Source organism: Corvus moneduloides, chromosome 28 (genome assembly GCF_009650955.1).
Source record: "Corvus moneduloides isolate bCorMon1 chromosome 28, bCorMon1.pri, whole genome shotgun sequence".
In the NCBI taxonomy this organism is placed as follows: Eukaryota; Metazoa; Chordata; class Aves; order Passeriformes; family Corvidae; genus Corvus; species Corvus moneduloides.
This window is the reverse complement of record NC_045503.1, coordinates 364,999-375,791: the sequence shown is the minus strand read 5'-3', so window position 1 is coordinate 375,791 and position 10,793 is coordinate 364,999. Positions and strand designations below refer to the sequence as shown.

Here is a 10,793-nt window from a genome sequence, read left to right as displayed (position 1 = left end):
CCCGGTGCGGAAGGGTCCGGCCCGGCCCAGGTCGGAACAAAGCGGCGGCGGCGGCGCGGCGGGCCCGGCATGGCGGCGCGGCCGGCCCGGCTCCGCCTCTGGCTGCTCCTGCATCTGCTGCCGCAGGTCAGTGTCTGTGCCGGGCTGCGCGGGCGCCCTGGCTGAGGGCGGAGAGCGGCCCCGGGTGTAGCCGGGCCCGGGCGGGCTGTGCGGTGCGGTGAGTCCGTGCCCGCAGCCGCCTCCCGCGGGCGGGAGCGGTCCGGGTGCCCGGAGGTGCTGCAGCCGCCGGGGGGGCCCGCAGCGGGCCGTGGCCGAGCCGTGGCCGCAGGAAGGCAGCGGAACGCATCGGGCTGCCGGCCCTGCCCTCCGTGATTTGGCAGTGTTGATATATCTGTGGGTTTGGGGCTTTTTGGGACTTTTTTTTCTTTCCATAGTAAACAGCGTTTTCCTCGTAGTTCTTAAAACCTCGGGTCCCCGTGGGCCCAGCCCAGCATCCTCGCCAGGCAGCCCCGAGGAGGGGAGCACAGCCGAGCCCCCGGGTCCCATCCCCGCAGGGACGACTCTGGGCTTATCTCGACTGACAGACTCCCTATGAGGAAGGATTCAGCAGAAAAGAAGGGATTTCTGCTGACCCTGACCCTGTAGTCTGTCTTGAGTCTTGTACTGTCGTTACTAAAATATTAATTAGTTTTGTGGGATACGTTTCTAAGGGTGTGATGAACTAGGCATGTAATCCTGATACAGGGGAGAGTGGATTTCTGGCAATTGCATTGCATGGTACATAGCTTTTGCATTTAAAGTTCGGTGTTTTGTGTTCTGAAAATTTTGAAATGTCATTTAAACTTCTTGACTGTTTATTAGGTAATTTGCAGCTATGTCTTCTTGAATATTATTGATGGAACATCTTAACGTGGTGCTCTAAGTTTTCCTTCTTCTCCGTCTGTCTCCTTACTGATTCCTTGACAATAATTTTTAGTTACAGAGTGGTCTGGTTGCCAGCTAAGTTCTTTATTTCTGCGTCATCCCCTTTTTTCATCCATCATCTTTTTCTGCATTGTCTCTTCATTATGCCCTTGCATGCCCTGTGCATTTTGTCATCTCCACTGATGCTTCACAGGGGACTGGTAAGCCCCACAAATTAATAAGATGCAAGAACAAGTCAAAGACTAGCATAGAGTCAGTTTGATCCATCAGTTTGGAGAAGGTGAGCACATGTCAGTGCAGAAGGACAGCAGGTGAGATAGTCCACTGGTGGGTACTTGGAGGTCTTGCCTCCAGCTCCATGCACTGCAGCACATTCCTGTCTGTAAGCGTTTGGTGGATTTGTGTGGTGGAAGTGTTAATGTGCTTGAGTAAGCTTGGGCAGACTGGCCAGGATGCTGAAACAGTCCTGCTGCTGCAGTTAAAGATGGATGTGCTCTGTGCTGCCAATATGTTTCTGTTAGCCAAGCTGGCTTTTTAAGAATCTGCTTGAATACCTTGTATTGTGTATTACTTCCGCATCTCTTGTGCTTGCACTTGTTGGGGTGATTTTGGGTAGTACACCCTCCTTAGTGGGAGGCAGAGAGGAGTGCTCTGCTGCACTTGTCATGTTGTGGTACCCCCATGACTGATGGCTGGAGTTACTCTGGGGGGTAGAGCTGACAGCTGTTGTCAGGAGCTGCTGTGTGCCTTTGCTGTGCACCAGCTGTACTCATTATCAATGCCTTACTCTTGCCTTAGTGGTCATGAGCATATACCTTTGTCTCCCTCCTTGAAACAGGATAATAGAAATTTTTTGTTTGTTTGTTTTCCCTGGAGCAAGAGGAGGTAGTGTCCACATTTGCTTCTATGTTCTGATTTAGGGAGAAGGATCAGCTTGGCTACTGAAGCATGGCTCTTCCAAATCTGGGTCCTCATCTGGGAACACTTAAAGAGGGGTGAGATCTTACAGATCCACGTACAATCTGCACTCAGATCTTGCTTTGGTATTTGAGTTCTCACATTTCATTTAACTTCCCTGGCATTGTTACCTCTCAGTTGTCCTGTAACAGCAGCAGATACACATGAGCCCTTGGCTAGTGACGAACATAGTAACGTGATCTGCAGTGAGTGCGTTGCGTCTAGCTTGTCTTCACTATAGCAGCTTTCAGCAGAATATATTGAAGTGATGGGTTTGTGCTTTAAATCAGGGCTCATACTCTATGGTATGGGTCCAAAGAATTGAAAAGACTGTCTGAAATTCTGCATTAAGGTTGTGGCTGACAATTTATTCTCCTAGAATTACTGCATATGAGTGTGTAGCTCTCTGCACTGCACAGTGTTTGTTGAAGGAGTGTTTTATTTGTGTGCAGCTTTGCTGCCTGCTGTTGCTGGTCTCCAGATGGATCAGTGCAATTAATGGGAAAGAATGACTCCAGCTCCTGGGAACTCTCACATGGTACCTACTGTAAGAGTAGGATAGCTCATTCGTTCCTTCTTCAAAGAACACAGCTCCCAGTGTCTGTGAAATCCCTCTGAGATTTGGGTGACCAGGTCAGTTAGTAGAGCTACTGAAAGTGGAAAAGGTGTATGGGACATCCAGGTGAGTGTGGGGCCAGAGGCAGGGAGGAGCAAACAAGGCAGACATTAGGTTGGCTCAGTCACACACAGTGAAGTTTCTTGATATATGGGTGAGCTGAATTCTTCATCTCCACCTTCTTCCATCATTTAACTTACAAGTCCCAGTGCTTGCCTCTGAACTACATTAATTCACCTAAATAAACTTGCACAGCAAAAAAACTGGGGAGTACTCTGCTCTTTTATGCATTAATCTGTGGAAGGCCCTGATGACATTCAGAGCCAACAAGTATGCCCTTCTAATATCACAAACATTAGATTAGCTCGTTTGCCTGTTAAACTCTGCCCTCAGATTTTACATTTCTGTTGTGTGAAAACCTTTTCCAGTTTTGCAGCTTTATAGAAAACACTTCCTTTTGTGTTAATTATACATTATTGTGTGCTTTTTAAACCATAGGATCAGTAAGAAGCAAGTATTATAATATACCTTATTGTCACAGCAGCTGTTGTTTTTCTGTGTTTGAAAAAGGCTGGACTCGATACCCAAACACTTGGAAAAGAGCCTTTGGGGTTGTAGGAACATTGTATAGGATCTGCACAGGAAAGGACATTTTCTCCTGGCTTAATCTAGGATATGAAGTGGTCTCTAGGATTTAAGAATTATCATAAATGTTGCCACCGTGCCAGTGCATCAGCAGCACTGCTTTGAACTTTTGTTGTCTCATACCTACTGACATGAATAAAAGCAAAACTGGAAGCATCAAAGTGGATAAGAACAAACTTCTTGTGGCTGTTAACAGATTTCAGAACTATGCTTTGATTCTAAGTGATAATAACTTTGTAAAAATGTCTGTTAATCCACATTATCCACAGATTATATTCTCCACAGTTTCTAAAACTCTGTGTTCCCTCTTCTGCTTTTAGCCCTGCTCATATTGCCTTTAATTCATTCCTCTCATACTTAATTTTTATTTGGCTTTTGGCACACAAATACACATAGCTTCTAAAATGTTTTGAGCACTTCACATTAGGAACCTTTTACTCCCTTAATATTTCTTTGAAGAACATCCATTAAATAGCTCAGAAAGCAAAATTGTGTGTAACTGTCTCCTGGGTGCCTTTTAGAAATTATTCCTGAGTTCCAGTAATGGTTATCTCCACGGAAATGTAGCAACACACCCTGTACTTACTCTCGTTTTAAAAATGTGTGCCAAATATCTTATAGATGTAAAACTTTTAACTGTACAGCTTGATTGTTTCCCAAATGCATAAACCTGTTCAATTATGGGAGTTAGCTCCTGCAAAACTGCCTGAAGATTTTGGAAAGAGTTGTACATGTAATAATCTAAACTAAGATACTCCATGTTTGGTTTGCTTATCTAAGCCCAGTCAAACCATGTACAATAAGCAGGGAACATTCTTTTGTTCTTGGCTTTTGTGTGTGACTGTATTTGCATCTCTGTTGCTTCTTACTCTTGGAAGTCAAATTCAAGGTAATAAGTACGGGTTACTCTTCTAAATTACTTGCTTCTGTTGAAAGTAGTTTAGGTGCTATGGTTGGATGCCTGAGATATGAGTTAACAAGTCCACTATGGCAGGGAGTTGGAGTTCTTGTTTCCTCACAGCATATGCACAATAGTGTCTCCCTTTCTCCACAGATATCTTGGAAATTTGCACTGTGCTCAAGTGGCTTTAATCTGCACTGAGCTGATCAGTGTGGCCTCCCGTATCAACATGCTTCAGGACAAATGTCATTGGTTCTAGAGGATTTAGTTAACACTAATGTTATAAAAAAGGGAAAAAGTTGCTGCATGAGTTAACAAAGACCATTTATATGCAGAAGAGCGAAATATAAAGATCTCTACCTCCTATATATTTTTACAATGATGTTTCTTTACTGCTTTGCTGGCATCTTGCAGCAGAATGCCATCATTGCTTCTGAGCACACTGTGTGTGTTAAAGAGCAATTTTACAGTGCGAGTGGTGAAACATGGGCGCAGGTTGTCCAGAGAGGTGATGGGTGCCCCATCCCTGAAAGCGTTCAAGGCCAGGTTGCACAGGGTTTGGTCTACTTGAAGATTTCCCAGCCCATTGCCAGGGGTTTGGACAAGGTGACCTTTAAAGGTCCCTTCCAACCCAGGCCATTCTGTGATTCTTAAAAGTGTTCCAAAAAACATATTTTTACCATGAGTGTCTCCTAGGGGTGCATGGTAACTTCTGTGTAGTAGGGTTTGAAATAAAGAGGGAGAAATAAGAGTGATGGATTCTTTTAATGGCTTTTTGAACAAGCATGTTAAGATATGACATTGTTGCTGACTCCAGTCATCTTTAGCATCTTGTTCCTCAGCTGCTGCATGAAGAAACAGATGTGTAAGGTGTATTTTTAAGAGTGTAACTGCATAATTATCAAATCATTGGTGTGTTTAGGTTATGAATGTTAAACTAGATGTTGACAAATTAGTCTGTCACAACTTCCTAATTAGTAGCAGCAGTGGTTAGGGATATGACGTTATATTTCTCTCCAGAACAAAGTTTCATCAGTTCCGGTAGGCACAAAGTGATTTCCTTGGGGAAAGCTAAATCAGAGCAATAGAGCAATTAAACATGTCTTCAGTCAATGACTTCCGTTCTGTTGGAGTGCTGGACAGGAGAAAGAGAGAAGGAGGAATGGAAAGGAAGGAGTTAAGTGTGTGGATAGAGAAGAGTATGACACAAAGGGGGGTGGTAGAAACATGGCGGGGTGCGGGACTTCTTTGTTTGGTTTGAGGGGATTTTGGTTGGTTGGTTTTGGTCTTTTTCAACTTGCTGCTGGTTGTGAACTGATGGTCTGTCCTCGTCCTGTGTCCTGGGGTCACTGATGAATGACAGTGTTCCACCAGAAACCAAATGTGTGACTAGTTCAGATGAGAACCAGATCAATTATTGTACATGTTTTGGATATTGTATGTATGTTTTTAAACAAACTTCCAAGTGCTAAGTGCTAGTAAGGGTTGGGGAGTGTCCTCAATAAAATGGAGAAACTTCCCATTACAATAGCAAACAAATGCTCTGGGAACACAAAAATGATAATAGGTAGAATCCAGTTACATTAACAATGTTTGTATTCCTAAGGACTGGATTTCCAAATCACTGGGCTGAAATAGTATTTTGAGACAGCTACATATAATATGTGGTCAATTTTTTCCTGCCTATCTAATAGCTTGTATGAAGCTAAAATACAGATATGCTTTGCATTTGCTCTCAGCATCATCCTTTTATAATCTGTTACCAGACAGCACTACTTGAACATTGAAGTTGCTCTATAAGAGCACTGTGAGGCTCCAAAGCAGCAACTGAAGATCAGCAAGACTCTCTTTCAAAAAGAAGCATTGATCTGGATTCATATAATTGAATTACATTTAAAAAGTTAGGTTTTGGCCTGCTTTCTGAGCCTTTTTTTTTAAATCTTAATGTATTTTTATCTGAAGCATTAAAATCTTTTTGCAGCAGCTGGTCAGATCATAATCTGAAATTGAATTCTTAATGTGTTGAGGTTCAAACCTGACCAGATGGTCACAGAATGCATATGGAGCAGACTTTGCACTGAGGTGCTGATGTTCAGTATTTTGTATAAAGGAAAGACTTCTTAACTTAGACTTTTTCAATGAGTGGAGATGGTGCCTGGCAGTCCTCCCAGGACAGAGCCTGCAATCCCAGTGTTGCTGCCCTGAGGAGCACAGAAGTGTCCTGCAGAACTTGATGGCTCGTTGTTAAAGCGATGCTCTGTGTGCCTTCTCGTTCAGCGAGGACAAGAGCCTCTTGTCAGAGAGAGAAGCATTGCGAGCATTGCCACTTAGAAATGGCCAGGAGGATTTATTTCAGAGTCCTTAGAACAGTAAGAACAGACCCCATTGTGTTTCTTCAACCATTTCCAAGATCAGGCAGGATTTACAATTATTTTGTCTCAGTTAATATGAGAATGAAGTCACCACTAATTAAAGAAAACCACCACTAGTGGTAGGGAAGTTGCACGTGCTTCCACTGTTAGTTTGTCTTCCTACTTCCTGGTTCCCTGGTTAAACATCTACTAGGACTTGGGATACAAGCAGACAACTGTACTTTATTTTGCAGGTTATGTACATGCATACATCCATACGTATATATATAGTCTTGTAGGTGATTTTGGTTCAGCTTTTTGGGTGGAAGATGAGGAATATACCTAGTACTCACAAAATTGTGTCACTGTATGCAGGGAAGGGAAGGAGTAGACATTTAAAAGAACAGAGCTCATCATGAAGAATAAGATTTGTGAAAATGTCTGTGTTAAGGAAGCATAAGGAAGCACAAGTACCTACTTGTGATGACAGTCACCCTATGCGAGCCCCCAGATCTTTCAGTTTTGCTGAGAAATGGCCTGGTACAATCTGACATAACCAAAATAACAAGGAAATTACTGTGTTTGCTGTGTGGTTTTTTTGCAGGGATGAGAAGCTGAAAATATTTGTGTTAAAATCAGCGCATCTTGCAGTTAGATGTAGTGTGAGCAGTTCACTGAACAAGCAGGTTACATACCGTGTACCACAACTGACATGTCTAAAACTGGTAGATTTGCTGCATGTTACTGCATGTTACTATGTTTATTTTTGCTGTAGTCCTTGTTCCCTTTCTCCATGTTACTGCAGGATCTGGGTTCTGTTATCTCAGTTTCCAGGAGTTCTTCAGGAGAATTCTAACATGTACATGATGCAAACAATAGCTAATCTCCTTATAAAAATGAACATGACATTCTGTGGGTATGGAATATCTCTGTTAATCATCTGCCTGGTTGTGACCCCTTCCAACCTCTTGAGCATCTATTCACTGGGTGAGCAGAGTGAGAAACAGAGAAGGCCTTGACACTCTGCACACTGTTCAGCAGTAGCTAAAACATTAGTTTGTTGTCAGCATTGTTTTGGGCTCAAATCTAAAACACTGCACCATACCAGCTGCAATGAAGAAAATTAACTCCATCCCAGCCAGACCCAGGACAGGCCTTTAATTATAAATCTTAGATTTGTAATCTTCACTATGTATATTGCTGCAGATGTTGGAGTTTTGACAACAGTAATGACTGGTCATTGAAGCAGTGATGAGTAAATGCAGTAGGTAGACTTGGGAGTCAACATGCGCTACCTAGGACAGAAGAAGAGCTGCTGCTGCTGTGGGGTCTTGCCACATCTTCAGCTAAGGTATCCAGGGTTGAGTTTTGGAGTGATGTGAATCTAGATTTGATCGTTATTTCAGGCTGTACTTTCAGGAGTTGGTGTCTTATTCACAGAATCATGGAATGATTTGACTGGGAAGGGACCTTAGAGATCATTTAGTTCCAGGCCCATGACATGGGGTGGGCTAGGCCAGGCTGTTCAAAGCCCCATCCAACCTGGCCTTGAACACTTCCAGGCATCCAGGGGCAGTCCACTGCTCTGGTCAACCTGTGCCAGGGCCTCACCACCCTCACAACCAAGAATTCCTTCCCAATATCCCATCCGGCCCTGCCCTCTGGCACTGGGAAGCCATTCCCTGGGTCCTGGCCCTCCATGCCTTGTCCCCAGTCCCTCTGCAGCTCTCCTGGAGCCCCTTTAGGCCCTGCAAGGGACTCAGAGCTCTCCCTGGAGCCTTCTCCTCTCCAGGTGAGCACCCCCAGCTCTCCCAGCCTGGCTCCAGAGCAGAGGGGCTCCAGCTCTCAGAGCATCTCTGTGGCCTCCCCTGGAGTGGCTCCAGCAGCTCCCCGTGCTCCTGATGCTGGGAGCCCCAGAGCTGAACAAGTACTCAAAGTCTCATATCTGCATAGTTCTGCATTAGTCCAGCTTCTTTCCCTTGCTCTGGTTATATACATATGTACACCAGTCTAGTCTGTGTTGTTTGAGGTTTACTTTTTGGTTTTTTGGGTTTTTTTTCTTTTCTTTAAACACATCCAGTGTGGTTTCATTTGATTCTTTTACCAGTTGTGGTGTAGGAGGGAATCTGCCTAATGTATCTGAAGTCTTTCTTTGAAGCATGATGGAAATAATAACAAATTCCACTGTACTCCCTGCACAGATATAGAAACTTTGTAGACTCTCTTGTTTTTCTTTAAAAATACAAAGCAGGCCAGTCAACAGCAAGTTACTCTCATCACTTCTGATTTTTTATGTAACCTAAAATTCTTGTGAAATGTTTGTTACGTTTTCAGGTTTACTGTGAGTATGGGATGGTACATGTCCTTTCAGAGAAGGGGGGCAGCAAAGGAAAAGACTACTGTATTCTCTTCAACTCTCAGTGGGCCCATTTGCCACATGATCTGGGTAAAGCTGTAAGTACCTAGCTAACCAATGACAAAAGAATGTATAAAAATGCCTTTGTTACAAGGAAACTTCTAATTTCTTACTTAGATTAGTAGAATTTGAAGCAACTGCTTTGTTTGCTCTGCTTAGAAAATATTTTATCTGTTAAGATCACTCTAGGCAGTGCTAGGATGGCAATATTAATTTTCAAACATTGTGCAGAGGTAATGACTGTTGCTGGTTCAAAACAAAAATCTTCCTTTTCAGTGATGTGATCAATGAAATTAAAATGGCACATACCTGGGCTTGCAAAGGAGTTTTTGTACATCAGCACAATACAAGAAGATACCACATGGCTTTTCTTAATATGCTGAACTGTGGCCTTTAGTGTTTTCTCAGTGTCATGTGTAAGATTAAGTAGTCATAAACTGTGTCAAGCTTTTGCTGCATTATCTAAAGCTGTATGAGCTGAAAATTGAGTAAACTCTCCACTCTTCTGTGAGAAAAAGTTACTGTCACTGAATGATGAAATCAGCAAATGCACTTTGAATGAGCTACTAATAGGGGAAGATGTAGTTGACTGGTACTTGGTTTATTTTATTCAGCCAGTTGAGTGCCCCACAGAATTAACAGAGTTCCTTACCAATGTATGGGCAAGTCTCAGTTACTTCTGGTGGGTTTATCACAACTGTAGATTAGTCCCTAGATTCATCAATAGTTGCCTCTGCCTTGTATAGACTCAGCTGATAAACTCTTGCACTTGCCCTGACTGTGTAATGTGAATCAGCACATGCATGACTGACTGTAGTATTTATGAGAGTTGGGGACTGTACTGTAGACATCTTGTTTAAATCAGTCTCATAAAAATTCACTAGAGTCATATCTCATATCTCAGCTCTGCAGGAGCCAATATAGTCTGGAATAGCTTGCACAGACACTTGGGTAGTGTATGCTGTATCCCTTGCCTATCCCTGTCTCCTTCCTTGGTCCTTTCCTGCTTTTCCCTTCTTTCACATTCTCGCTCCTCCTCCTTCAGCACTCCAGCAGTACAGTTCATTAACTGAGGGATGCAGTACAGCACTCTGAGCTCACTCTGCATTTGTGTTGTGCTCTGATAGAGGGATAAGCTTACCTGAAACCTGGACAACCAGGAAGCGTGGGTGGGAGCATTTCACTGTCACTAGAGGTCAGGTTGGAGACAGCAGTTTTTTGAATAAGGTTGAAGCTACTGACAGCCTGACACTTCCCTTTCCCTCCTAAAACAGTAGAGTCTGTTACACAGGTATGGTATATCGTGTACCTGTGGATTTCTAATACAAACTGTTCCGTGTGTCATTTTTTCAGGTTAAAACTTTACTTTGACTCTTCTCAAACCTAACAGCTCACCTCAGCAGGGGCTGAGACTTGCTTCTCTTAGCACAGCTTGGTTGGTTGGTAGATAATTGCAGTTTTCAGGTAACTTGCAAATAGAACTGGGCAAAGATATTGGTGGTTGTTTAGATATTGCAAGGAACAATTCGTGCCAGTGTTATTTCTAAGACCTTGAAGTATCTTTGGGATGTTCCTGTTGAAACACACCAGATTAGATGTCTTTGGGTCTGAGGAGAGCCAAAACTAAGGAATTTGGGCTTGCAACATCTCTGGATCGCAAGTGGTGAGAGAAGTAGCTTAGAATCCAGTATTCAAGTACTTGGGATGCAGAATCTCAGCTCACTGGACACAGTAGGTTTCAACATGGAAGTTTATTGCCTATGCTTTTGTACTTTTCCCCAGCCTGTGTTTTGGTTTCTAGCTGTTCATACCCTCCATCATCCCAGCCTGCCACTCTGCCACCCCAAAAAAGATAAAACTTTGCTGTACTCCTTCCACATCCTGGCTGTGTGCATCAAAACAGCAATGATGTTGAAGAAAATAAATGCAAGTGGAGGTTGTATCCCAAATTTTATTACCAGCAGAATTCTGTACAATAAGGTG

The 10,793-nt window shown here is 43.3% G+C and overlaps 1 protein-coding gene across 2 annotated transcripts in view; it reads left to right on the top strand.

Annotated features, from left to right (window-relative positions):
• The first annotated feature begins 34 nt into the window (after positions 1 to 34).
• The window catches only part of SPPL2B (signal peptide peptidase like 2B), a 32,762-nt gene continuing 22,003 nt past the window's right edge, over positions 35 to 10,793 (top strand). Inside the window, exons 1-2 of one of the 2 annotated variants that reach the window (XM_032092958.1) lie at positions 35 to 126; positions 8,729 to 8,848. In XM_032092958.1, the coding sequence (XP_031948849.1) occupies positions 70 to 126; positions 8,729 to 8,848 (177 nt within the window). In that variant the 5' untranslated portion in view covers positions 35 to 69. The remainder of the gene's footprint in view (positions 127 to 8,728; positions 8,849 to 10,793) is intronic. The other variant, XM_032092957.1, reaches the window with a different exon arrangement.